This window comes from Vicugna pacos, chromosome 18 (genome assembly GCF_048564905.1).
Source record: "Vicugna pacos chromosome 18, VicPac4, whole genome shotgun sequence".
NCBI classification, from domain to species: Eukaryota; Metazoa; Chordata; class Mammalia; order Artiodactyla; family Camelidae; genus Vicugna; species Vicugna pacos.
In genome coordinates, this window is record NC_133004.1 from 21,675,520 (window position 1) to 21,703,156 (window position 27,637).

A 27,637-nucleotide genomic window follows, 5' to 3' on the forward strand; every position below is an offset into this window, starting at 1 on the left:
GGAGGCCTGCTCTGCCCCTCCTTCCACCACTCAGGGTGGGTGGATCCTGAGCACAGAGGAAACAGCGTCCCCTGTGGGGATCCCGGGAGCATCCCTAAGTTGGCATTGGCCCCCAGCTTTCCTCCCCACCTGGAAGGGATGTCCCACAACCAGACAGGGCTGGGCCATGGGCTCCCTCTGCCAGCACCCCTGAGAGGTTGGGGGGCCTTCTCCTGACTCTCCTGCGGGTGTTCACGTTTGGGGTCGGGGTCTCCCATGGTCATTCTCACTCTGGGGCTTTCTGTCCACCCAGAGCTGTGGTCAGCCAGAAGGGCCCTTCCCAGCCCTGCTTGAGGCTTCCTGCCTGTTTGGGGGGGCTGCTCTGGGGCTGCGCAGGCCCCTGGGGCCCCCTTGCCTGGGCCCTGCTCAAGCTGGGCTGCCTTGAGTGATCATGTCCAGGCTGAAGTCAGGCCACAGGAAGTGGGACCGGCCTGAGAGGTCACATCACATCAAAGTGTGGGTGTCTCATGGTTTTCGCTGTACCGGGGCTCAGCGTGCTTTCTTCCTGTGGCGGCAGGGCAGCTTCTGCAGAGGAACGCCTGGGCCTGCTGTCCCCCATGAGGCCACCGGCCGCAGCTCCTCCAGGCTCTCTGCAGGCACTGGGAGAGGACAGCTCTTCATCACCAGCTCCTTTTCAATCAATTGGCTACACCTACTTCTCTAGGTCCTGAGCAGGTCTAATTCTTCCAGAAATGTCAAGCTTTCCTGGGATGCTGGGATTCTCGGGCTGTAGTGGTTTCTTTCCTGCAGTGACTGGTTTAACCCCTTCCCCTGCTTTGCACACAGTTCAGGCTGCAGCTCGAGCCCTGGCCAGGCCCACTGCTATCCCCTGCTGGCCTCTAGGAGGCGCTGCACAGACCCGACTGGCCAAGGTCTTCAGCTCCCAGACCTACCCTCCCTGCCTTTACCTGGCTGGTGCCTTTATACCAATTTTAACCCTTCCTCCAACATCTCTTTATCAACCTGGAGTTGGTGATGTCCTGGGAGCCTGAGACACCTTCCAAGGAGTGAGGGCTCCCCAGGCCACTCCCCAGGGGGTGCACCCAAAGCTGCACCATCTCCCCAACGAGCCAGTGAAGCCAGGTCAGGACCCCGAGACACCGCCCTTCTTCCTAACTGTCTCATTTCCCTAAAACAGTCTGTACCATGGAGGGGGAATCAAGCTCTTCATACAAGAAACACACGGTAGCTTCTAGAACAGGCCAGGCTCCATCTTCAGTCTGGTCAGAGCAGTGTGACCTAAGCCCTGGCTTCCCTCTAGTCGTCTGCCCCTGGGCAGCATGCACGGCCAGGTCCTGTCCGCCTGGTCACTAATCAGGATGCACAACACACGTTCAAGAAGCCCCAGTTCACCTCCCTGAACACTGCACGCCCGAGGCCCAGCTCACAAGCCCCTCTCTGGGAAGCTGTGCCTTGGGCCACCCGAGCACTGACCCTGGCACCCAGCACAGGCCAGGCCAGTCTGTCTCCTCCACCAGATGACCAGAAGCATCTGTTACCACTCTCTCCACAGGGCCCAGCACACAGGCCAGACCAGGCTTCACAAACTCATCCTGTTAAAATGCAAACTCTGACTCCGTGGGTGTAGGCGGCCCGAGCATGCATGTAACAAACCCTGGCCATGCTGCTGGGCCTCCAGCCTCTCCTGGAGCATTGCGGACAGCAGCTCAGCTCCTGGTGTGGGTGTGTGGACAAACGTGGATGAAGGAAAGAATGAACATGTGCTATCTAAGAACCAGAGGAACGAGGAGCAGCAGGCCTGGGCCACCCCTTGAGACGAAGAACAGGCACAGGCCTTGTGCAGACGTGGGTGTGGGGGCAGCAGCGGGGCTGTGGGCCCCCTCTCCACAGCCTGTTTCTCTCCTTATTTTTCTAGAGTGTAGTATCTGGAAGGTTTTCATAAAGCCTTTTTGTTTTTATTGCACATCATATCAAACAGACTGCACGGTATTTAAAACAGGACAAGACATTCACCGGGACAAGGAGACCTAAACTTCTTTCCTGGCCCTCACCTGGAACCAGTTAATGAGGAACGTGCTTATCTGGGGGGCTTCAGAGTTGTCCTGGGCCTTCTGCACTGGCCCGTTTGGAGACTGCTGGTGACAATGACAGGTGTCTGGGCAGGATGGCTGGGCCAGCAGAACACCTAGGGCCTGGCAGTGTGGGGCCTGTAGACACCTGGTCTGCTGGTGGAGCTGGGATTACAGCCCAAGTGCTGAGAAGGAAGACACAGGTGGGACACCGTGGACCCAGACATCCACCTCGGGACACAGACACCTGTGGCAGGTGGACGGAGACAGCAGAAGACGCGGCTGAATCAGGCCTCACCCTGGCCAGCTGGTGGTAGCCTACCACCCTCCTGAAATAAACTAGGGCCCAACGGGGTTAAAAGAAGACGCACGGTGGGCACAGATGGAGGGAGGGGCCAGGGCCCTGAATCCAGCGGGCGACACCTCGGAGTACCACTCCAGGGAAAGGAGCCAGGAGGAATCCGATCTGGGTGGGTGCCACCATTACTTCACAGGGGAGTGGAAACCCCACGGGGGGCGGGCTCAAGAAGGGGGCTGCAGACCCTCAGGCTGCTGGTGGCCGGGGGTGGGGAGGGGGGCACAGGCCTGCTGGTCCTGCCCTGCTTCTTCTTGCCCACACGCCGCCGTCTCTTCCTCTCCATCTTCTCCCTGCAGGCAGCAGCTGTGGTGAAGGTGATGCAATGGGCATCCAGGAAGTCCAGCAGCTTCCCCATGGCCACGCGGATGCCTTGCTGCTTCAGCTCGGCCTGCAGCTCTGCCAGCTCGAAGGGCTGGTACAGGAGGACCTTGCGGTAGAGGGCCGGCTGGGAGCGTATGTAATGCCTCACGGCCTCCTCTGTGGCCGCTGCCTGGACGGCCGCCTGCGAAGCGCTAACCCCCTCCTCGCCTGCCTCGTCTTCTCCCGCAGACTCCAAGGCCGCTCCAAACTCACAGGAAGAACTGAAAAGAACCAGGCAGTAACATCTGCAACACCCCTTCTCTCTCTCCAGCCCACTACCTGAGACCAGGAGTCTCTTGGAGGGAAGGAGTTTGCGTCCCCTGAGGAGCCCAGCACGTGGCATGGACAACCCCCAGGGCGGCAGGACCTCCAGGCTGCTGTGTTCCTGGTACTCTAGCCACTGGCCTGAGCCGGATCACACCCTCAGCCAGACTCCACTGCTGAGGGCAGCCGTGCTAGGCTGGCCTCACTTGAGGGAGCATCACCTGGGTGAGGACGCAGGAGCTCCAAAGGTTTGCACAGGAGGCCCACGGGTGCTGCCCGTTAACCCCACCCGGGTCTCCTGTCATTCAAACCCGGAAGGCAACCAAGATTTCTGAACATTGGCCATTAGGACTCACTTACGCCAACTCTCAGACTCACTGGTCAGAAGGCCTATGAAGCCACTGGCCTTGTCCCTCCATCTGGTTACCTTTGTGAGCTACAGGAGCTGTCACTGCTGTCCGCAGAGGTGGCCGTGGATTCCTGGGAGGCCGGGAGCTGGGTGTCACCATCAGGGCCTGGAGGCACCTCCTTGGCTGGTGACACGCTCAGGACCAGGTTGCTTCCACCAGGCTGCTGCTTTAGATGCTGGGGGCCCTTGGTCTTGGCAGGCCCCTTGGACCTTTGGGGAATAGGGCGAGAAGTGGCCTCCACCTGGGTGTGGCCAGCTGCCCTTGAAGCCTTGCAGGTCTTGGTGGTGTGAGACTGGCTACAAGGAGCCTCCAAGGGCACGTGTGAGGACCAGCTCTCATCCTCGGAGTCTGACTCCAGCGTCTGATGAGTGTACTGGAATATCTCCTTCAGTTTCAGGACCATCTGGCGTTTGGGCAGAGGGCGGACCCCAAACCTGAAGGGGGAGACAGGTGAGCTTCAGCAGAGAGCAAACAGTTATCAACAAATTAAATTTAAAAAAAAAACAACAAATTAAATTAATGGCTTTGTGTAAACTGAATCTTAAACGCTTGACTTATGAGCATTCAGAAGTTGGTATCTATGCTGCATGCCCACTGAGCTTGTTCTGAGGAATATTCCGGAAGGGCCATTCCCTGAGTGGTGGTGGTAGCGATGACCTCCACAGTGCCAAAGGTGAACAGCAGCATTCATTGGGATGTGATAGTTTCTTTTCTTTTCTTTTCCTTTCAATGGAGGTGTTAGGGATTGAACCTGGGACCTCGTGCATGCTAAGCAAGTGCTTGACCACTGAGCTATCCCCTCCCACCAGGATGTGATAGTTTTGATGTTCTTTAAAAAAATCAAGTCTCCATCCTCAGACTGTTAAGGGTCCCATTCCCATCCACGTGGCACAGGGAGACCTTCACCTGATGGGTAATATGGAAAAGTGTCACTTCTTGGCTCTTGGCCCTGGGTGATTTGGGAAACAGTATATGGAGAGCTGGCAGCCACTCACATGCCCCCCCACCAGCCAGAGGCTCCCACCACCAGAGCCCAGGGTGGAGCCCTGTGGCGCATCCTTCTGCTCTCCGCCTCGCTGAGCCTGGTCACATGCACAGGAGGGAGGGAGGGAGGGACCATTTATGCGAAAGCTTTAAAGAATGACACCAACCTATCCAGTTCTTTCTTCAGCACTGGGGTCTCCATGATGGAATACCTTGGCATAGGGGTTATGGGCACTTTGGGGGGCAAGTTCTTCTTCCGATGAGCACCTTCTGGGTAGAACAAAAGAAACACATGTTTTAGCTCAAGAGATCTGGCTTTGCCTCTTCAGACCTCGACAGTGTCTCCCAGAGAAATACTGCACTTGCTCCAGGAGAGCAGTGATGTCCGCCCCTTCGCTGTTTGACTCCGCCATCATGTCTTCCCAAGGGAAATCGTCACACGGCACATGGTGGGGGGCCCACAGGCTTACGTGGTGCTGATGCTGTGTGAAGGGCTAGAAAGCTGGCTAGTGGTGGCCAGGGCCAGGGTGAAGGGGCAATGGGGGGGCAACTGCCAATGGGTATAGGATTTATTTTTGGGTGATGAAAATATTCTGGAATTAGATAATGGTGACAGTTGCAGAATATTGTACTAAAAAAACCACTGAATTGTACACTTGAAAGGGTGAATTTTACGGTATATGAATCACACCCCCATAATGCTGTTATTTAAAAAAAGAAATCAGTATTTTAAAGACAAATGGGGCAGCTTAAGAACATATAGACTTTGGTTCTTATCCTTTTTATAAGCATGCAGCCCTCTGAGACACCAGTGAAAACCACAGACTGTCTCCTGAATAGTGCACAAAATTCTCTATATAATTTCAGTGAATTTGTCGCCCCTGAATCTCTCCTCAGATTCTAAGGTCCTCTGGCCTAAAGTCTCAGACCTACAGCAGTTCTCACACACCACCTGGGAACCCGTTAGAAATGCAAATTCTTGGTCACACTCCAGACCCCTGAAGCAGAAGCTCTGGGGTAGGGCCGGTCCACGTGTGCTTTAAGTTCTCCAGGCAATTCTGACGTCTGCTCAAGGCTGAAAGCGCTGGTCAGCGATGCCCAGTTGGTCTAGGAATTTAGGAGGAAATGAAACGCCAGGTCATGGGCAGATGCTTTGCCTACATGCTCTGCTTCTCAGTCACCAGTCACTGCTCAGTGTCACCCTGCCCCTTCCTGGGGTCTCCCTGGATCTGCCCAGCCGAAGGCAGGGAGGTGGACAGGAGCACCTGGAGGGGCCCATACCAACACTGGGGGCCTTGGTTCTCCTGTGACTGAAATGAGCTGGGAAGGGGCGTCCCTGCACCAGAGGGGCGGACGAGGAAGGAGGGAGGCGCACAGCGGACTTGCCAGATTTGCCCCCCCGTTTTTTGTGTTTTTTTTAATTGAGATGAAACTCACATAACCAAATTTCAAAGTGAGCAATTCAGTAGCACTTAGTACTTTCACAGTGTGGTGCGACCACCACCTCTAATGAATTCTAAACCATCTTCATCACGCCCAGAGGAAATTCCACACCCAACAAGCAGTCACTCCCCGTTCTCCTCTTCCCTGAGGCCCTGGCAATCACTAATCTACTTTCTATCTGTATGGATTTGTCCAATCTGGGAATTTCATATAAATGGAATCACAGAGTGTGTGGTCTTCCGTGCCTGGTTTCTTTCACTGAGCATCGTGTTTTCAGGGGTCACGCTGGTGGTAGCACGTGGCAGCACTTCTTTCCTTTATATGCTGGATAATATTCCACTGTACGGATGGACCATATTTTATTTACCAATTGATGGACACCTGGGTTGTTTCCACCTTTGGGCTACTATGAATAATGCTGTTGTGAACATTCATGCACAGGACCTGCCTGAGTCCTGATTTCAATTCCTTTGAATTGACACGTAAGAGGGGAATCACTGGGTAATGATGGCAACTCTGAATTTTTGAGGAAACCCCCCGTGCCTGCTTTGAAGGTGCCCCTGGGGTGCCTGTCACAGACTCTTGGAGGTGCTGGTTCAGTATTCTGGGGTGGAGTCCAGAGACGGAGATCTTTAACGGTGCCCAGGTAAGCTGCAGCCTCCAGGCAGTTTGGGAAGCCCTGACTTACTGGCTAAGAAGTACGTTAGTGATAGCAAGCCAGTCCTCCCAACCATGGGGAGGGGTCAGGCAGCAAGGGGAGGGAGTGCCACAGGTCAGCAGGCCCCGGGTTGTCATTATGACCCTCCACGCCCCTTAGTGTAAACTAATGTGAAAGACAGACACCCTCCCACTACTCACTCGGTGTCTGAAACTCTCCTGCTCTCTGAGCTCCATCAGCACCCGGCAGCTGGGCCAGAGGAAGAGCCTCTGGGGACTTCTGTTCCTCTCCATCCCAGTCTTCCCACAGAGCTGAATTCAGAAAGCTCAGCCTGCTGCTTCCAGGGGAGCCGGCCCCAGGGGATTTCTCTTGAGACTTTCTTAGGCCAGTACAACTTCCTCGGATGGGGGTGGTGCCCAGCAGTGCTGGGGAGTGGCAGTCACCACTGTCCGGGGCGCCCCCTGCCCTACTGCCGGGGCTGCTGGTGCTCAGGGGGCCCGTCCGCTCAAGGTTCAAGTGGTCAATCGGAATTGGTGAGAGGGGCTCCATGTGCCAACACCAGTCGTTGACTGGAATCGGGGGGTCACCGTCCAGCAGGGGGCTGCTGCTTGCCTGCTGGGGGGCCCCGTCCTGCTCGTCTTCACTGTCCTCCACCTCCACCACTTCACTGGCTGTGGCCTGAGCTGCCAGGCTTGGGCCAGGTGGTGGGCGCTTCTGGAGCTGCCCGGTGAGATCGGTGAGGACTCCTGAGACAGGACAGGGAGCTGGAGGAGAGAAGTGCTGGTGGTGTCTGGGACGGGGACTGGACGGGCTTCTGCAGACCTGCCTCCCACTGTCAGAGCTGCCAGGAGTGACGAGGCCCAGGCGTGACGATGACATCTGGGGCACAATGACTGAAAACTTATTCGTGGCTTCTGGCGCATCCCTGTTCTCTAACGGGGCCCTGGGCTTAGGTGGGGCCACTTGATCTGCTGAGGGCCTGGACCCGAGGCCCGTGATCTGGGTCTGCGATGAACAGTTGCGGCTTCTGCTGGCCAGCGGGGTGGCAGGCACCAGCCATGATGTGTCTGTGGTGCTGTCCTCGCCGCGGCTGCTCTCAGGGTCACAGAACAGCTGGGAGGTCCCTCTGCCCCCAACAGAGCCCCGGTTCCCTGACGGCCCCTCCGCCTCCCGCTGCAGCATGGCCTCCCTTCCTGGTGGGCTTTGGGAAGGGTCCTGCTCCGCATCAACGTCGATGATGGAAAACAGCTCAGAGGACTTGGTGCTCACTTCTAGAACTTTCCTTTCTTCTGGGGGACCATTAAAAACTGACTTTGTTCTGGTTTGCTCTAGCTCCAGCTCTTCATCTGAATCCAATAAAAGGATAATCTCATCTTCTCTGTTCATGCCAGATGGAGAGTTCTGAGACCTGGAACTCAAACAGCCAGGTTTTGACTGGGTTATGTCCATGGATGGAGATTTTTCTGGGGAGATCAGGACCCCTTTACCTCTGCATGCCAACACAGAACCACACTCCTTGCCTTTCTGGCTGGGCTCCTTATGTGATGTGGGAAGGCTCCTTGCCCTCTTTGGCTTTGCTGGTGCGTTCTGGGAGGCCACCCTGGAAGCGGTGCCCTGTGACTGGGGGGTTGGCGGGGACAGGTCAGTGGTGTGATGAGGGCAAGCGCGTGGCCGGCGGGGACTCCTGCCCGGAGGGGACTGTGATGGGAAGGAGTGTGAGGGTGAGGGGGGTGCCTGCTGAAGAGGAGGGGGAGGGGAACTCCCCACTCCTGGTTCCCAGATGGTGCCGTTTCCTTCCTTGCGATCACTTGTCACCTGGGACAGTACAGGGTGTCCGGCGAGAAGTGACGAGAAGGGCTGTTCAGAGCACAAAGAGGTGCCCTCCTCCTTCTCTGTCAGGCCCCGCGCAGGGCCGGGAGAGCGGGGACCGTCCAGCCCTTCCTTCGGCGACTCTGCCCGCTCTGCCCCGTCCCAGCCCTGGCCCCCAGCGGGCAGGGGAACGGACGGTCTGATGTCTTTCCATTTGGCTGGGGCCTCATCTCTCCCTCTTCCAGATGATTCCATCTGTTCTTCGTCTCCTGACTGTTCTTTATCCTCAACGCTTGTGAAGATTCCCCCAGAAACTGGGCCATCCTCCCCTAGCTGGTCAGCTTCTCCCTCGACCTCTGGAGCCTTCTCCCCCTGGAGAAGCTTTCGCTGAGTAGCTGCAAACTCATAAATTTCTTCCATCTCTGCCTCATTCACTCTTTCTCTGTCTTCTTCACGGTCCTCGGATCTCACCAGAGCCTCTGCTTCCTCCTCCTCCTCCAGCCACACTGCCCGCAGGAGCTCCTGGAAGGTCTCCGCTCTGCTTTCACAGTCCTCGCCTTCCTGCTCCTCCCGCAGCCCGCCCTCCGAATCCATCGCTGCAGGCACCTGTTCGCACAGGTGAACGAGCTCACTCACACCAAACCTGCAACAGGAAAAGCATGTGTCATCCCACCCTGTGCCGGGAGCCCCGGTGCGGGAGGCTCGGAGCGGGAGTCCTCACAGAGAGGACAGCCAGGACTCATCCTGGCCTTTCCCAGCTCCCATGTGAAGGCGGTGCCTGCGCTCGTGCCCAGCAGCACCCCAGGCCACTCAGTTCTAGAAAGAGACTCATGAGCCTTTCAGGAGGGCTCACTGACCGCAGGCCTGAAGGGGTGCTGGGCTGAGTGAAGAGCGCAGGGGTGGGTGGTGCTGTGAGCCAGGAGGGCACCCAAAGCACCGTGACTGATGCAAACCAGGACACACCAACGCTGCCCCGGGTCGGCCCAGGCTGGGGCTGCGCCAGCCTGCCACCTGCCTGATGGCTCTGTGGTCTCATTGGCACATCTGCAACCCCAGGGGCTGAGTCTGTACTCACCAAGAACACACCTGACGTGGCCCCGGACAAACGAACAAGGTTTCATTCAAGGGGCCCTAGAGCGTTGTCAGGAGGTAGAAGACCTTTTCTTCTGCTGAGCTACCTGCCCTCTCTCCTGAGATACTAGCGTGGACAAACCAGGAGGCTGCAAATTCATGGGACCTGGACCAAGCCTTCTATTTGCTTCCATTCTCTGCGACTCGGGAAAGGTGGCTGTTGTTCAGCTTTGGTGGCGGAACCACCCAAGAGCAGCAGTGTTTGGCGGCTGAGGCTGGGGCCACCCTGGCATCATGCCCAGGGACCTAAAAGACATGGGACTCTGCAGGGGCCCTCCTCAGCCAGCAGTCAGCTCTCTTGCAAGCATCCATTCTGGCCAGACTTCCAGTCAATACGCCCTGTTCCAGGTCACCTCTGGGCATAAACCTGGGATTGAAAGGCACAGGAAGGACTCAGCCCTGACCTTCCCATGGGCCATCAACCAGCTAATCCTTGTCAGGTGATGGCAAAAGCCATGAAGTAAACAGAAAGAACAATCCAGACCTGTGGGCCAGAAAGCTCAGGTCAGGGACCAGCTGCGGAGGCAGGACAGTGTCGGCAGTGTAGAGATAACACAGGAACGCGCGGGCGGCCGCAGCGCTGATGTCACTCAGCAGGACACGCTGGGCCCTCACATCACCATCTTCCACAGAGAAGAAGCCCTCACTGTTCACCTGAAGGAGAAATAAACACAGATGGTTTATCCACCAGACAGTTGTGACTTGGGGCGAAACAGCCTGGAAGGTCCTGGGAACCTCTGATCTTGTCCCAGGCTGGGCGTTAGCCAGTGTCACTCTGTCTGCATATTAGGCCATAAAACTTGTCTGTTTTCAAAATCAAATCAGGGATAGATGCTCAGGAACCCAGTCAGTCCGCTTTCGACAGACATATCAAAGGCACTAGAACATTCTGACGAGACTGACAGCAGTTTCCTGGGCTCCTGCCAATGCGATGTTCAAGTCAAATGCACAGAAATGTCGCAGCAGCTCAACCTTAAAGAGGTCAATTATAAGACTTTACCATTATGCAAACAGAGAAAAAGGAAACAATTCTTGGGGGAAAAAAAGGACTTTTACTCAATGGAACAAATAATCTAATGTTTCCCAATTCTGAGGTCCCCTCCTCACACCACTTTCTAACTTCAAATGTGTCTTCTCCACAGAGCACAACCTTCATGGCAATGGGGGAGAAATGTTCACAGGTGGTGGGAGGAGAGTAGGGGGTGGAGGGGAGGAGGCTGAGCTCATTTGAGGAGGGAGCTAAGGGGGCAGGAGGACAGAGGGAGAGGCTGGGCAGAGAGGGAAGAGGAGGGGAGGAAGAAATGGGGAGGGAGAGGAGGGGAGGGAGGAGGGCGGGGAGGCTGCGCACTTACATACTGCATGAGAAGTGGGCATCGGGCATAAAGCACGAACTTGTGGGCATAAAGCACCTCTCCGCTGTCCGTCTGAAACTGGATGTCACTCAGGTGGGGGTTATTGACCATGGCACTGAAGTCAGCAACCAGCAAACTAAGAGAGAGCTGAAATGAGAGGAGAGTGGCCGCTCCACCTGGCGCCCGCTTCGCCTTGCAGGTGCCCAAAGGAGGGGGTGCAGGTGGCAAGTGGGGCCCTTGTGCAGCTCCCCACAAGGGTCTGATGTCAGACTCCACTTTTAAGTTCCCTTCAGGCACTCAAAGACACGGAACAGCAAAACCCAGTCCTTTCTCAAATTCTGTCACACAGAATCCCTGGCTTAAACGGGAGGTGCAGCCTGTGCAGCTACAAAGCAATGACAACTTCACCAGGACACGGTGGCCAGACGGTGTGCAGCCCCGCCAGGAAACCCACCAGCCCAACCTGACGTGACAGATGGGCCCCGAGCCCAAGCAGCTGAGGGGCCGGCCGTAGGGAGCTCCGCATCCCTTCTCTGACATGTGCCAGGTCTCCAGGGAGACCTTGATGAGACATGCTTGGCTGATACCAATACACTAACAGGATGATATCCACTCTAATGAAAACCCAGCCTCTAACCCAATTTGTCACCAACACAGAATACAAACCATGGCTGGAGGCCTCCAGGACTGCACAGCGGAGGGTGCAGTAAGTCCTGAACGAGTGAATGGAGCTTTGAGAGAAAAGGGCACAGAGCTGCCGGCCGGACGAGGCACCCTCACAGAGCAGGGGTGTTCCCCTGGGCCTGAGGACAGAGAAGGGTCCTGGGGCCGGGTTAGTGAGGTGTTCCCAGGATTCAACAACAAAAGGGACAAAAAGCCTTAAGGGAGTTCCCCAACAGGGGGACAGATGGCTCTGGGGAGTGCTTGCTTGGCTCAGCTCAAAGGGGACCAGTGGACTCGTGCAAGGACCTGGTGGCCAGCACTGAGCTGGCCACACTGAACACACAACCAGCACTGTGGCCAAGACTACAGAGCCAGGAGCAGGGCCAGACATCCTTACCGAAGCCTGGCGATCCGTCTCCGGGCACTTCTTGGCTGGCAGGACAAACCCAGTCAGTGGAAGGCCACCAGGCAGCAAGTCCATTCCTGAGATAAGGATTCACAGGGTAAAAGAACAGCTCCTCCCGGCAACATCAGCTGCCAGGGAAAGGGCATCGCTGGGCTGGCCGAGGACGGCCCGTCAGAGGCGAACCTTCACCACCACCCCCACCCGAGCAGAGAGGTACACGGGAGTAAGACACATGAAATCAGCCCACACGACCTTTCAGTCTGGCAAAATGCTGCCCCTGGTCACAGCTGAAGGAACACTGTGACATTCACCAAAATCACATTCACCTTTGAGGAAAAATGAAAGCACCTACAGAGACTGCATTCTCCCCATCACACAGGGATGAGCCAGGGAAAGTCAGGGGCTAGCGTGTCAGGGCCACAGTTCTAGGGAGGGGAGGCCCCGAAGGCCAGTGTCTCACCTGGGGCCCCTCCAGAGCCAGCTGAGCCCTGGGTGCAGGGCCATGGGCTGGCGCTCAGCCCCTCTCTTGCCAGGTCCACAAGGTCCTGCAGGGCCTGATGCTCCCTCTGGCTGGCAGAGGGCAATGGATTCCCAGGGCTGCGGTCCGCAAGGCAGGCACTGTGGGCAGCAGGTGGCGTTTGCACCAGCTCTGGCCTCTCAGGGAGCACCGGTGGTCGTGTGGGCTCCTGAAAGAAGTTGGCATTTTGGGGTGAGTCTGTGGCCACTATGGCAGCCACCACACAGAGGGTCCCCAAGGTGCCAGCCCCAGCCCAGAGCAACCCTGGGAAGCTTTTTGCTATTACCAGCTGTCACCATCTGATAGGCTTCCCTATCACGGCAAAGGCCATGCCCGTGGCCTCCATGTCTGCAGAATGGTTCCCGGGACTCCCACCCTCTTAGTGTCTAAATTGCTTCCAGTGGGTGAGTACTGAGTCCAGACCACTTACATCAGGCCTGTCTGGTTTCTGGGCCCCATCACAGGCAGATTAGACCAGCCCCTGGGGGCAGGACCTGGGACCCTGCACTTTAAACAAGCTCTCCAGGAGCATGGTACATTTGGGAACCCAGTGGTCTTCCCCATTCTTACCAGGGGAGCCATCTACTTGCTGCAAAGAGAACATACTGGACGACAAGCTATGCTCCTTGGCTTCCTCCTCTCCCCTCCCCTCCTCCTGCTCCGGCTTTCTGCCACCCAGGTGTTGGTATCTGGTGCTGCAGTCCTGGAGCGGAGCCGCCAACCTCTCCCCCAAGCCCACCCATGTGTGCTGGGAAGGGAGCGCACCTTAGGGGGCAGCTGGGGTGCCATGGGGGGGACCAGGCTGACCGTGTAGAAGGATTCCAGGGCCCAGGCCCTAGTCAGGGCGCTGCCCTCCCACAGAAAGTTCTGCTTCCCTCCAGGCGGTCGCAGACACCAGCTGCCCTTCTTTAGCGCCTCCTTTAAAATTCTGCTGGCAGGAAGGGGCGGCGTGCAGGACAGCTCCACCTCCTCTGCAAAGAGCTGGGCCACACGATCCTCTATCTGTCTCCCTGTGGTCTCCCGGTCCTGGACTAACAGCTGGGGTGGGGAAGCAGGTGCTTTCTTCTTGCGACTCTTCTTCTCTGTGACAAACAGAAGCAGCACAGAGTCATCCTCCCATCCTGAGGTCCACTAGTGGCAGCTTCAGCTGCTGCTGTGTGCGGGGCTCCCCCAGAGAACCATTCTCGGCTGCATACCTGCTCCCAGTCTCATCCTCTCAGAAAAAGCATTTCCCAGTCTGAGCGCTGCCGGCACAACCTCCTGCTCCATCTCGGACCGGGACAGAGCCATGGCCACCTGCAGGTCCTCAGATGACACCTCAGGCTCGGCGACCTTCCGCCTCTTCCGTGGCTCCTTCTTGGTGGTGGCTCCCTTCCGCTTTAGACCTCCAATATGATTGCTGAGGCTTAAAGGCCAGCCGGGCAGAAAGGTTAATGAGGGCTAGAGGTGTGAGCACCTTCTGTTCTGAGGGGGGTCCCCAATGGACCCGAGAGGACTGGACCTCTCCTCCTCGGTGGGGGCAAGAAAACAAGGATAAATGTGGACCCGATAGACAGAAGCACCAATGGCTTCTGTGCTCACTCTGTGCCTGACAAAAGCTCGTGTGATCTAAGGGCCAAAAGTTCAGCGCAGTTCAGACACGGGACGGTCTGGGTCCCTCCGGGTGATGCTGCCCAGCTGGGTTCTTGGCAGACATACAAAGATGACAGTGGTACCTGCACACCCTAGATGTGGCCAGACCCTCATCACTCAACGGCTCTGAGTCAGCTCCCTGGATTCTGCTGCCATCAATACCCCAGATGCCCCTTAGGTGGTCCTGGCCACATTGGCCACGAAAGGATAACTTCCCTCCTGCAGGGGCCCCAGGGCAGCACCTTTGCCCAAGGCCTAAAGGAAGGGCCTCCCAGGTGAGGCCACCGATGTGCTCAGCTGACTCAGAGGTCGTTTGTGCAGCGTCTCATTTGGGTTGGGGGAGATTTACTTAGAGGATCTTCTGGCTGGAGAGACCCTAGACTGCCTGGCGAATCCCAACAGGCTGGGGAAGAAGTAGGAGGGCGAGGTGAGCAGAGCAGAGAGCACAGACCCAGGACCACCGTCCCTGCGCCTGCGGGGCGGGCATGCAGGTGGGCGGGCGCGCTGGGAAGCACCTCTGGCACTCTCCGCTGGGCCAGGGACGGCTCCAGAACATCAGGTCTCCCCTCAGATCTGAGTGAGCCCTAATTCCCTTCCAGCCTCTCAGGGACCCTGCCTGAGAACCACAGCCTCCAAGAGGGGCAGGAGCCGCCCCTGCTCCTCCTGGCCCTGCTGGCAGCTGCTGCAGGCTGCAGCAGGCTGCAGCCGGAGCCCAGCAGGCAGGGCCTGGACTGAGGTGCAGGGGTGAGGGGGGTGCTTGGACAGGAGCTCTGACCACCCCAGAGTCAAAACACCCCACGGCTGGCCATGGAGCAAGTCCATTTGCTGTGGTTTTCCTACTCTAACAACCTTCCAGAAGGACCCCACGTACATCTTATCTCACTTCTTGGAGGTATTTAAAAAGCAGATACACTTTACCTGGGCAGGCCGTTCCAGTCCAGTTCTGCCAAAGGCCAGCAGTGGCTTAGACACCATCTATCCTGAGGCCTTAGGGCTCAATTCTCCAATGCTGGCATTGATGTGCTAACACGTGGACAGCTCGCCAGCTGAGAAGGGACCTCTGCCCACCCGTCTCAGCAGTGGCCCTGCTCAGATGCCTATCACCTGTGTGCGAGGCCGTGGCCAGAACAGAGCCACTGCTCTCAGCCTTCCCTTTGTTCTTGACTGCTGCCGAAGGAAAGAAGCCCCAAACCCACAGATGTTCATGGCCCACGCTACTTTGTTCCCTGTAATGTGGGCCTACTATGGTGTCCACGGTGGCAGGCCAACGTGGAGGGAAGTGACCCACTGCCACCTGTTTCTGATTATCAGCAAGGCCTCCTATTTTAAGCATTTAATTCATGCAAAGTAATTTAAAAAAAAAAAAAGACCTATGGTTCTGTCTCAGCAATTTGTTGAACTGTGCTGAGTAATCTTATATTAACAGTAAAGAAACTGGACCACACTGAGCTGAAGGCCACGCTTGAAATGCACGTGGTAAAGAGAATTACTGAATTCTTGACAGCTAAGGAATGTGGGGTGGGAAGATCTCAGGAAGGACCTCGTGGAAATGAGTCCAATCCAATTGGTCCTTTCTGCTGACACATCATGTGGTCCATTTCAAAGCCTTTGAGGATGGAGATCTGTCTCCTCCTCATTCATTCCCTGCAGAGACTGTGCCCAATTTCCTCCTCAAATGTTTTATCTCCAGAATAAGAGAGGGCTCTGTTGTCCTCCAAAAGGTTTTTTAAAAATAAAACACATTTTTTTTCTTTTTCACCTGACTCACCTGGGCGCCGGTGTGCTGCTGGCCCCCTCAGGCTGAGCTGTCTGCAGCCGCACGGCCTGGAGCAGGAGCTGTGGGCCAACCTCCATCTTCACCGCACACTGTTTCAAGTGACTGATTCTGCTCTTTGGGGTGAGAAATGGCTTGCCACAAATTGGGCAGTCAGGGATTTGAGGTGCAGAAGGTCTCAGTGCCTTTTCAGCCTCATCCAAGCACCTGAAGGAAGAGGGTAAGTGTAGAAGAGCCGTCCTCCATGGTAAAGTGGGTCGGAGACGTGGATCCACGTCAGCGTGGACGTGCTGTGGGCCAAAGGTGGTTCCCCCAAAGCTAATCCCTCCATATGGCCTGCAGTCAGCCTCCAGACACTGCATTTAGATTTCTGTTAGCAAAGGTGTCTGAAGAAAGCAAGGATATAGTAGAGTCACCATAGGACCCAGCAATTCCACTCCTAAGTATATACCCAAAAAACTGAAAACAGATACTCAAGGAATATGTGAAAAGCATGTTCACAGCAGCTCTATCCACAAAACCTGAAAGGGGGAGACGACCCAGATGTCCACCAGTGGATGAATGGATAAACAGGATGTGGTCCATCGCACAGTGGAATATTATCTAACCATAAAAAGGAAGAAAGCACTGACACACGCTACCACATGGCTGGACCCTGAAAGCACTCCTGAGCAAAGGAAGCCGACACAAAAGGCCACATACTGTGTGAGTCCACTTATGTCCAGGACAGGCCAGTCAAGAGACAGAAGGCAGGTTAGTGGCTGTCGGGCTGAGGAAAGAGGGAAATGGGGCGCCTGCTTAATGGGTCTGGGCTTTACTTTGGGGTGGTGACACTTTCTAAAATTGATTGTGTGATGGCTGTGCAACTCTGTGAATGTAAGTAAAAACGACTGCACTGTTCACTGTAAACGGGTGAATTGTATGGTATATGAATTATATCCCAGTAAAGCAGTTTCAAAGAAAGCAAGCACAGGCTGGCACCAGCACTGAGGTGCTGCCATCATTTTGGGTGTCCCAAGATTCCCACCAGGATCTGGTCACAGCCACGGGAAAGGTCACCCCGAGGTGACAGCTGCCACTCCTACCGGTTCACGTGCTGTTCCCTTCGCGTCACGTTCATAGCTGAGAGGTTCTTTTGACAGAGCTGGCAGAAGAACAAGCCCTTCTCCTCCAGGCTGTCGTCACATGTGGATGCCCGTTCCTGCTCAAACTCCCGCTGGAGGGCCAAGGCCACCTCAGCGTTGCTCTCCATGGCCGGGAGTCCCAGCCGAGACCCTGTGGAGAGGCACAAGGGTCCGTTGAGGACCAGCTCATCCTCAGACCTCGCAGAGCACAGACACCAGGGGGAGGATGCAGAGACTAGACCTAGCCCTGCTCAGCCTCCTGCGCAGCAGGGAGACTGGACACTAAGCGAGGCCTGCAGATCAGTGCTTCTCAAACTTTAACAGGCACAGGAACCCTCAGGAGGATCTCTGAAGTACAGGCCCGCAGGCTGGCACTCTGGAGGTCTAGGTGGAGCCTGAGAGGCCAGACAGATGTTGCTGGTCCAGGACTATTCTCTGAGCATCATGGTCCTAACGAACTTTCCTTTCATTCCCCATTTCTGCTAAAGTTGGCAACCCTGGGCATTCCACGTTTGTAAGGCTCCTATCCCAAAAAATCTAAGTTGTCTCTTCCAGGCTCAACCTTTCCTACTGCAGTGACCTTTCCTTGCCATCCTAGAACCAGGTCAGGGTGAAATGCCATCCTCAGTTAAAAGGCAGAGTCTTTTTCGCAGCATCAGACCAGAGGATGGACCGATTCTAATCTTGAGATGGCGCCCAAAGTGGATATTAGGAGCCTCTTGGGGTGGTGCAACACGCAGTGCACGGCACTTCCCTGCAGGAAGGCGTTAAATGACACCATGAGGAAAGAATCAAACGAACCCAGAAAGTGGGAATTTTAAAAGACAATTGTCTGGACTCTTCAAGAAGTTAGTATCATGAAGAAACAAGGACCAGACAAGGGGACTGTTCTAGGGTCTAGGCCAAGAATCTGCTGAGCTGCAGCCATACACAGTGAGACAAATCTTTGTTCAGAAAGAAAAAGAAATCAGCTACAGAAGATTTCCTTGGGACAACTGGGGAAGTCTGAATTTGAACTGGGTACCAGGCAATATTATGGAATCAGGTATATTTATGGTGTTGTGATTATGTAGGAGAATCTAGGGGTGAAGCGTCACGATGTCTATAACTGACTTTCAAGTGGTACAGAAGAAACATATTTATAGAATTGTTAAATCTAGATAGAAGGTAGAGAGACTTCATTGTAATATATTTCTTTGACTTTTTTGAATGGGAAAAATTTTGTAATAAAAAGTCAAAATTAAAAAAAAAAAAAAAAGGAAGGAAGAGGCACCTTGCCAAAGAAGCTGAGAAATGACCCAAGGGACCCTCTGTTCTTTGGCCAAATACAATGAAGTGGTGAAGGTAGACCGCCAGGCAGAGAGGTGCCCCCAGCAGAGACTCAGTGAATGCTGGTTCCTGCCTGGCTCTGCTTGTCCAGGGTTAGAACTTATCCCGCTGGGAAGACAGATTCTTCCCGTCATACCGTTCCCCGCCATCATCTCCTCTTGAGGGCCCTTTGGGACGTTTTCTTCAAGCGCAGCCTCGAGGGAGCATCCTTCGGAAGCATGTTTCAAACGCTCGGGGTCTGCTCTCTTGAACTGCTGCATCCGCTGTAGGACCAGCTCTGCTGCCCGGGGTTTGGAGGGACTTGGCACCGTCACAGTCAGACAGGAAGGAAGCGGCTGGGAGTTGCTGTCAGGAGCAGCCTCTGGTGAGGAAGAAAATATTCACATGCATCTATTGTAGCTGGAGAAACAAGACTCTCCCACGGCACAAAGGTTAGACCTCAGGTTAACTGACGGGTTTAGGTTTACCTCCCAGGTATGAATAGTACTGATTGTCGGTAGCCTCACTGTTTGTGGTAATATAAACACACCTGTCATAAATATCTGTCACAGGAGGCGGAATGGGGAGTGACTGCTAATGAGCATGGGGTTTATTTTGGGGGTGATGAAAATGTTCTAAAATTAGGTAATGCTGATGGTCGCACAACTCTGAATATACTAAAATCACTCAACTGCACACTTTAAAAGGATGAATTTTACAGAACGTGGATTTTATCTCTATAAAGCTGTTACTAAAGAATTATTAATGAAAAACACTTATATCTTTTTAGATCAGAAGTTCTCCTTTAACTTGGCATCTGCAGAAGGCCTCCAGGGGAATCCATGAAGCAGTTGTGTGTCAATTTTGCAGGTGTGTAGGGGTGCAGTTTTCTGGGGGGAAGTCATGCATAGCTTTCACCAGACTCTCAGAGGGAGCAGGAAGGACCAACGATGTTTCCGCCACATCCCTGAAGCCCTACAACAGTCTCTGTCACCACCACACTGGGAGGCCATGCTGACCACATAGGTAAAACGTTATTTAAGATCAGGAAGTGAAGGTGAGAAAAATTTAGAAACAGGACTTGTACGGTATTATATATGCAAGGCTGGCTTTCAGTTCTGCATGAAGAATGTATGCTAAGCATATGGTTTAGTACCCCAGGGGCAGCAGGATAAGAAATGTGCTTTAAACAAACAAACAAAAAGAAAAAGAAGAAGAATAAAAGGTGTTTGGAGGAGAAAGGAAGGACCAGAAGATTCTCCTGGGACTCAAACCCACATGGCACCCTTGTACTCCACTCTCAGCAGCCTAACGAAACTGGCTGGCCCACTGCAACTTATCCACTTTGGAGTGAATTCAAGAAAATGAGAGAAGCAGCATTATTTCCATGTTCATGTTACTCGTGTCAACGGCATGATGTAAACATTAATAGCAGAAGACCCCAAGCATATCATATAGAAAATTCATCCTGGGATTCTATTTTTTTTAATGACTGTTGTTTAAAACAGGAGTCGGCAAACTCTGGTTGTTGGGCTGGCTGCCTGTTTTTGTAGATGAAGTTTTGCTGAACACAGCCCATTCAATTATATATCATCTAGGGAGCTGAGAAGTTTGCAACAGAGACTGTTTGGCCTGCAAAGCCAAAAAAATTTACTAGCTGGTCCTTTTCAGAAAGTTTTCCAACCCCTGGTTAAAAATAGCACAATTCACCTCTGCTTTTCTCTGTGGGAACATTCTGGCAGTGGTTGTGGCTGGTTACCTGTCTGGGTGCTCCACGTGCTGTCTTGGAGCACAGCAGAAGCATGCACACCTCCCTTTGCATTCTCCGGGGGAGCTGGTTCACTCTCTGGCCACTTGGGTGCCCTCCGCTTTTGAGGCCGTGGGGCCTGGCTGCCAGATCGAGTTTTCCTCTCAGCAGGGCCTTGCAGGGTTTTGCTCTTGGAAGCAGCTGGTTTGGTCCTTTTCAGTTTGCTTCTTATCTGGGTGCTGTTGGAGGCCTTTTGTGTCTTCCTTTCCCCAGACACTTCCTTGGAGCCATTCTTTTTAACCCTTTGGAAAAAGCTGGCACAGAGTTCCTTAAAGTCATCGTCTGACTCATCCATCACCTGACTGGCTTTAAGGCTTTCAGGCTGGTCTTCAGAGAAGTGAGGGTAGATCTGGGGGCCTGTGCACAGATGAGAAAGTGAGCTCGAGTGTGAGCTTAGCCAGGCCTCGTTCACACTCGAAGCTTCATTACGGTTCCTCACTAGTTCTTACCTGGAGAGTTTGCACAATTGAGCAAAAAGTAACATTTCCCCCTCCATAATGATTTAAAATGTCTTTCTTCAAATTGAACCTATGTTAAACAGCACGTTTAAAGCTTACCTCTATTAAAGTTCACATGTGAGAGATTTTGTTGTTCAGCAGATGCCTCTGAGGTAGAATATGTACATGGACTTAGTGCTCAGGCCATTCTCCAAGATCTCCACGGTGATAAAGCACACTTGGTTCCTGTAATTTTTCACCTGTGGAAAGCCAAAAGCATCTAAGAGTAATTAGACAGATATTGTCATTTTATGCCATTTCTTCCAGGGAGGTACAAGAGCATGTGGGTCTTTGGAGTAACAACACCCTTGTCAAATACTGAGTTCCAGCTTGGTTAGCCGACTAATTATCCCACAGCACAACAGGGGAGAGAGTTCCAAGGTCAGAGCAGTTCTATCACAGGCAGAAAAATGTGTGCATCTTGGAAGAGTATAGTTTTTACTGAAATATGGGAAAGAGTCCCATGAAGGGCAGTCACCACAGAAACAAGATAATCCCCAAATCCAGAAAAACCATCTCTTAGGCCTACGCTGGTCCAAGGCCTCCAGCTCTCAGAGGCTCTATCAGCAAGCAATGAAATGGGGGGTGGGGAGGGAAATGTACACTTGAACTCTCAGGAAAAAACAAAAGACAGGAAGACAGGAGGCTCATCCCTCACTGATACAACCAATTTTTCCAAATCAGTAAAAGGTCACTTTTCTGCATCCTCTCACCCCAGCAACTCTCCTAATTTCCATGACTAGAATGCTGTCCGTATGTAAAGGTTAGGGCCTTAGGGGCATGTTTATTTGTATTGGCACATTTTAGTGGGGTTCAAAAATCAAAACTAAATAACCTAGTGGCAGAAAGTTCATTTCAGATACCATAATGCAATTTCCTCTGCCCAAGTAATTCAATTAATCAAGTTTTCCACAGCTGGGCTGACACGAGCACCTAAAATTTACTTTGCATGGCTGGCTCATTCTCATCTCCCATCTCCTTAGAGAAGCTTGCCCTTGTCTTTTATCTCAGTGAACCCTCTCCTCCATTATTTTTTCATTACATACAGTTTTCACAATGGCATTTATCACAGGTTATAGTCCCACATGTATTAGATTTACTGAACGCTCACTGTATACCAGGCAGTGGTCCCAAGTGCTTTACGAGTCTAACTCATTGAATACTTACAGAAACTCTATTGGGTAGAATCTATTGTCATCCCTTCTTTACAGCAAGGAGCCAGGCACAAGAATGGGGAATCAGCTCAAGTTCACACAGCTTTTCAAGTGGCAGGACGGGCCAAATCCAGACAGTGTGGTTTCAGGGAATCGGCTCTTATATTTTGATTCACTTGTTATCTATCCCCTACTACGCTCAAAACTTCAGGGGTGCACACACTCACCTTTTTTATTTCGTATTCTCTTTGGCTGACAAAGTGCCTGACTTGTAATAAGAGCTCGACAATTATTTGTTGAATTAATTAACTGCAAAGAGTCTGGTACAATCGGGAGCGAAGAGAAAGTGGTGGGGGAGAAGGCTGCAGGGAGAAGCAGATATTCCTGTCCGAACACTTGGAACGTCAGGCTAAGCAAACTGCTGGATGTGGGGAGCTAGAGCAAACTCCAGCCTCCACACTGCCATGAGTCTCCACATCTCTGCTGGTATTAATCTAAAACAGTCCATTTCCTATACGTGCTCAACCCGTATATGCTGAAAGAAATAATGGATCCCACAAGACAGCAAGCTTCCAGAGGGCTGGGACTTGTGCCTACGCAGATTTGTACCTACCGCGGCGCCAAGATCACAGAAGACGCGGAAAGAATGAATGGGCAGGTGTGGGGCGACCCCCGCTTCCCCCAACCCGGTGACACACGGGTTGTCACCTGGGGAGGGGTTGCCAAGGACTCTGGCAGCTATAAAGACAGACAGCAAATTACGATCGCCAGACGGACCCCGAGGCCGTCACCCCGTGGGTATCCGAATCCCCCACCCCTCTTCCGTTCAGGCAGCCCTGGCCCCCTCCACCCGAGCGCGGCTCCTGCCTCTAACTGCGGCTAGAAGGGCTCGTCTCCCTCAGGAGAGCGAGAAAGGCCCGAGGTGGCCGGACTGCCTCTCCCGGGTGCAGACTCGGGCCCCAAAGCCCGGCTCCTCCTACCTCTGGCGCCGCCGCAGCACCTTCTCAACGGAGAACCATGCACCTGCGCATGCGCCGCTCTCACCCCCAGCGGCGAATTGCGTCTGCGCAGGCGCAGAGCGATTCGCACGGCTCGTTTCCCATCCTCCTCCGCGGCCAGGGCGCGCGGCCGAGAACGTTTCCCGGCGACCCGGGGCTAGACAAGGTGGAGCGCGGTGCTGGAGGGCAATGTGGCCTTGGGTCTAGGCGGCGCCCGGCAAAGTCTATTAAGTGTTGAGGAAGAGTCAGGGTGAGTTTAGGGCGCCGCCGCAGTTCTAAGTTGAAGTTTGTGTTCATCACGGTTCACACAGGAAACGTGTGAGGATTCATTGGGAGCCCCCTCAGAGTGCACCTGTGTGAGGAGCCGACGAGTAAACGGAGGCACAAAACGCCGCCAGGCCGGGCAGGAGAGCTTCCTTCTGGAGATGGTTGCGAGCGGGTTGAGGCCTGCAGCGACGTCGGGGACGCCCAGCGCCTGCCAAGGCCGCGGTGATGCCCACCCTCTCCAGCCTGGCTGGTGCGCCTTGTCTGGGCTTGAGGGGAACGTGAAGCCGGAGCGGTTCGCCACGGGTTGAATGAAATCGTATTAAGGGTTCGAACTTAAAGCTGGAGTCATTGGGAGCTGTTGAAGGTTTTGTTTTTAAAGAAAGTTCCAGTTGTAGTGTAAAAATTGACCCGTTAGGAGGTGGTTATCACAACGTAGGCAAGAAATGAGGGTGGCCTGAATTAGGAGTTGGAATGGAGAGATAAGAGAAATATTAAGGCGTTTGAATTGTGACCTAATTATTTGTTAAAATTCGTAGGTTTCTGGCCTGAGCGTCTGAGTAGAATGTGGTCCCAGTTACTGAAGTAATGAGCAGAGGAGGAGGAGTTTTGGAGGGAAAGCCATCCATTTAGGTTTTTTTTTTCTTAAGATATAATTTACGTATCATAAAATTTACTCTTTTGAAGTGTACGGTTCAGTGGTAATTAGTATATTCACAAGATGGCGCATCCATCATCACTATCTAATTCCAGAACGTTTTATAACCCCAAATAGAAATCTCTATGCCCATTAGCAGGTACTCCCCATTCCCCCTTACTCCATCACCTGGCAAGCACCAGTCTACTTTGTGTTTCTATGGATTTTGCCTGTTCTATATATTTTATATAAATGGCATATGTAGCTTTCTGTCTGGCTTTTACTTAATGTATTGTTTTTAAGGGCCATCCGTGTAGCATGAATCAATTCATTTCTTTTAATGGCTAGATAATATTCCCTTGTATGGATATACCACATTTCATTTATTGATTTATCAGTTGATGTACATTGGGGCCTTTTCCGCTTTGGGGCTATTATAAACAGTGCTGTGAACATTCGTGTACAAGTGTCTTTTTACTTCTCTTGGGTATATACCTAAGAGTGTGATTGCTGGGTCATACTGCATTTAGTTCTGAGTAATGAGTTTAAAATTCTCATAGAACTTCCAAGAGTTTTTGTACCTGAGGGGGTTAGGAAGTGTTATTTGCTTTCTGGTTTTGGAAACCCAAGTTAGTTTGTAACATGGTTTCCAATTGGATTAGGTAGACAACACAAGAGTGGTAGGGGTGGAGTGTCTCATTTGTAACAGAATTTTAATTTATAAGAGGTGACTGGGTGACTACACAGAGAAGCGAGCCATTGAAAGAAAAATGTATTTCTAGAGAGAAGAGGGCATGCCATGCCACACAGGGAAGGTTTTGGTCAGCAGGCAGAAGCAGGAATGAGGGGAAAGCCTCGGTCAGAGCCTTATTCCCTGAGAAAAGCAAGGCAGGGCAGGGTAGACAGTTCAGGATTGGCTGGTTTGAATAATTCTGGCAAGCTTTAAGCTGTAGGGATGATCTCTAGTTTGCCTGGTACCCGGCCTGGGATGATTCAAAGCAGGAGCTATATTGAGTTGGTCTCTGAGAGTTGGATAAAGGAGTTTTGCATTAAAGGTTTGCATATGAGAGGCTACTCCCAAGCAAACTGATTACAATCTTTAGGAATTAACTAGTCCTGGGAAGGGTAGTCTCTCCCCACCAGCAAGATTTTTTAAGATGTCAAAACAAAAGATACAATATAAAAAAAAAAGATTAATGCATTGGGGACATGACTGGAATGATGTGAAGGACAGTTGTGAAGGTGGCACATATTTTTCTCCAGTTTAGGATTTAAATCTCTTAGAGGCTTGGGAAAGAAAATCCTTCTCCCTCCCCCTACCCACCCCTGCCAGAAAACTCTGGCCATATTGTTCTTTTAAGCAGAATGAGTTATTGAAGTGTACTTTAGAAAGGGAGTGTTCCTTAAACCTTAGATTCTCACCTGAATTACCTGTGGAATATTTTAAAGTGGAATGCTGGGACACCACTCTTAGACCTGCTAATTAATCTTGGGTAGGTTTCCCAACCTGTGTCTTTTGAAAATTTCACAGATGATACTCATTGTCTCTAAGTTAGAGACTGATGGTCACTACATTTAACCAGTACCTACTGAGCAAATAGTTACAGGCTAAATATAGAAGAAATGCCAAAAGCTGAATGAGAGGTGATTGGAATTTATGAATTAGACATGAATCCTCACATCAGGAAACAAAGTTCTTGGGCAGTTTTCTCTCTGACCCAAGGTGAACCATGGGAGCCCCCTTGACCTGGACCTTTTTGTGACTTAGCTCCAGCAGAAGCTCTGAGGTTCACACTCTTCCACTGGAATTAGGCAGGAGTCATCCAGTGTGACTAAGCTGAGGGACAGTGGCCAGAAACAATGTTACTAGGTCTAGGTTATTTCAGTGGGAATATATTGCATCTTTGTTCCCTGCCACAACATTCCACCCAGGAACATGAGGTCAGGATTATCCTTACACTTGATAGACTTTACAAGGTTTATCAGAAAGAGAAAATGGTTGCAGACGTGTGTGGAAAAACTGAGACACAATAAGGAGTGTTATTCCAAGTAGAGGCTCTGTTTTCCAAGCCCATAGGAGTAAGTCATTTTGGGGTCCTGGAGAAACAGGCAGAGGTTGAATATGCTATGATTATCACTTACTTACACTCCTGGCATATTTCCTTTTTGGAAACTTGGCATCTTCCACTGAGTTAATGTTTTAAACAGTTCTGTGGAAGAAGTGGAAGGCCCTTTTCCCAGGTCTGGTTTGGTTATAAATCACAAAACCAAAACCTGCCCAGCTCCCTCTCATTTATCTTGGCAGAGGTTGGGGAGAGAGCAGATTGAACAAGGGAAGAGTTGTCTCTCTTCTCAGTTCTTTGGTCATGAAAGCTTTTATTTACTGTTGTATAATCCTATTTCCTACACTGCCAAAATTGCTGAAAACCCCAGGGCAACAGTTTTACATGTCAAAGTATACAGAGGCCATTCTAAGTTATGCTGTATTTCTGTCTACCACTGCTGCCTTTTGTGTGATGTAGTTCTATTAAATTTGCTAGATGAGTTTGATTCCATGCAGATGCACTGGCCTCAACTGCAAAAGAGCATTTCCTTAATAAAGTTGATAATGCCACTCATAATTTTGATGTTAAAACTAAGTCAAGTCATCTTCCACTTCATGTTAAGATGGCAGTATTCCCCCAAGCAGTCTACAGATCATTGCCAAAATCCCAACAGCCCTTTTTTTCAGAAAGGGAAAAAATGATCTTGAAATTCATGTGGAATTGCAAGGGATCCTAATAGCCAAAAGAATCTTGAGAAAGAACAGAGGTGGAGGATGCACACTTCTGATTTCAAAACTTAACTACAAAGCTGCAGCAGTCAAGACTGCATGCTGCTTGTGTAAGACTAGACATAAAGATCAGTGGAATAGAATTGAATGTCCAGAAATAAACCCATACATTCATGGGCATTTAATTTTTGACAAGAATGCCAAGACCATTTGATGGGGAAAGAATAATCTCTTGAACCAATGATGTTGGGACAACAGAATATCCACATGCAAAAGAATGAAGTTGGATCCTTACCTCATACTTTATACAATAATGCATTCGAAATGGATCAAAGAGCCAAATTTAAGAGCAAAACCATACAACTCTCAGAAGAAAACAGAGCTAAATCTTCACAACCTTGGATTTGACAGTGGATTCTAGATGTAACACCAAAAGCACAAGCAAGCAACAAAAGAAATAATAGATAAATTGGACTTCATCAAAATTTGAAGCTTTTGGACTTTGAAGAATACTGTCAAGACAGGGGAAAGACAACCCACAGAATGGGAGAAAATATTTGAAAATCATATATCTGATGAGTCTAGTATCCACAATATACAAAGAGCACTTACCACTCAACAACAAAAAGGAACAACCAAATTAGAAAATGGGCAAAGGACTTAAAAAGACATTTCTCCAAAGAAGATAGGCAAATGGCTAAGAAGCACATAAAAAGATGCTCAACATCATTAGTCATTAGAGAAATGCAAATCAAAACCACAATGAGATACCACTTCTCACCCACTAGGACAGACATTTTAAAAAAGCCACACACATCCCCAAACAGAAAATAAGTGTTAGTGAGGATGTGGAAAAGTTGGAACCCTCATACATTCCTAGAAGTCCATAGTGATTCAGCTGCTGTGGAAAACAATTTAGTGGTTCCTTAATGGGGTAAACAGAGAATTACCATATGACCCAGTAATTCTATTCCTAGGTATTTGCCCAAAAAAAATTAGAAAAAAAGTGTGTTAAAACAAAAACTTACACTCTTACTCGAAATAGCCAAAAGTTAGAAACAACCCAAATGCCCACCAGTGGATGTACAGATAAGCAAAATATGTAATATACATGTGTTATATATAATGGAATCATGTTAACAATATATGTTTGCTTAATTTTAATGAATATACTAACAGACCTTTTATTTTTAAAAGTTTGCCCATTCTTTGATGAAGTCAGAATCAACTCTCAGTTCTTAGGAG

At 51.7% G+C, this 27,637-nt stretch overlaps 2 protein-coding genes across 7 annotated transcripts in view; one reads left to right on the forward strand and one right to left on the reverse strand.

Moving 5' to 3' along the window:
- Positions 1-1,933: 1,933 nt before the first annotated feature.
- SLX4 (SLX4 structure-specific endonuclease subunit) lies at positions 1,934-22,775 on the reverse strand. Of its 4 annotated transcripts, none has more exons than XM_072942577.1 (16): positions 22,701-22,775; positions 20,627-20,766; positions 20,022-20,426; positions 18,420-18,644; positions 16,916-17,105; positions 15,825-16,037; positions 13,621-13,829; positions 13,190-13,506; positions 12,368-12,593; positions 11,899-11,984; positions 10,839-10,985; positions 9,971-10,140; positions 6,747-8,998; positions 4,613-4,715; positions 3,479-3,895; positions 1,934-3,008 (listed from the first exon to the last, which is right to left on the reverse strand). In XM_072942577.1, the coding sequence occupies exons 3-16, from the start codon at positions 20,362-20,364 to the stop codon at positions 2,558-2,560; spliced, it is 5,349 nt and encodes a 1,782-aa protein (XP_072798678.1). In that variant the 5' UTR covers positions 20,365-20,426; positions 20,627-20,766; positions 22,701-22,775; the 3' UTR covers positions 1,934-2,557. The 4 variants fall into 4 exon arrangements, with proteins under 4 accessions (XP_072798678.1, XP_072798679.1, XP_072798675.1 ...); XM_072942578.1 differs by lacking the exon at positions 22,701-22,775 and adding an exon at positions 22,334-22,670 and having other exon boundaries at positions 4,613-4,712; XM_072942574.1 differs by lacking the exon at positions 22,701-22,775 and adding an exon at positions 22,334-22,669.
- Positions 22,776-22,864: 89 nt separating this feature from the next.
- The window catches only part of DNASE1 (deoxyribonuclease 1), a 42,976-nt gene continuing 38,203 nt past the window's right edge, over positions 22,865-27,637 (forward strand). For all 3 annotated transcript variants that reach the window (XM_072942580.1, XM_072942581.1, XM_006204316.4), the window contains exon 1: positions 22,865-22,968. The gene's annotated coding sequence lies outside the window, so the exon portion shown is untranslated. The remainder of the gene's footprint in view (positions 22,969-27,637) is intronic.

Bases quoted from the DNA above. Each gene is read 5' to 3' on its own strand.
- SLX4 (XM_072942577.1), bottom strand. From the start codon at position 20,364: ATGGATGAGTCAGACGATGACTTTAAGGAACTCTGTGCCAGCTTTTTC. The intron at 18,645-20,021 runs GTAACCAGCCAC...CTTCCTCACCAG, and splicing joins CACGTGGAGCACCCAGACAG to AGGCTGCTCCTGACAGCAAC. The intron at 11,985-12,367 runs GTGAGACACTGG...TCCTTATCTCAG, and splicing joins TGGCTCTGGAGGGGCCCCAG to GAATGGACTTGCTGCCTGGT.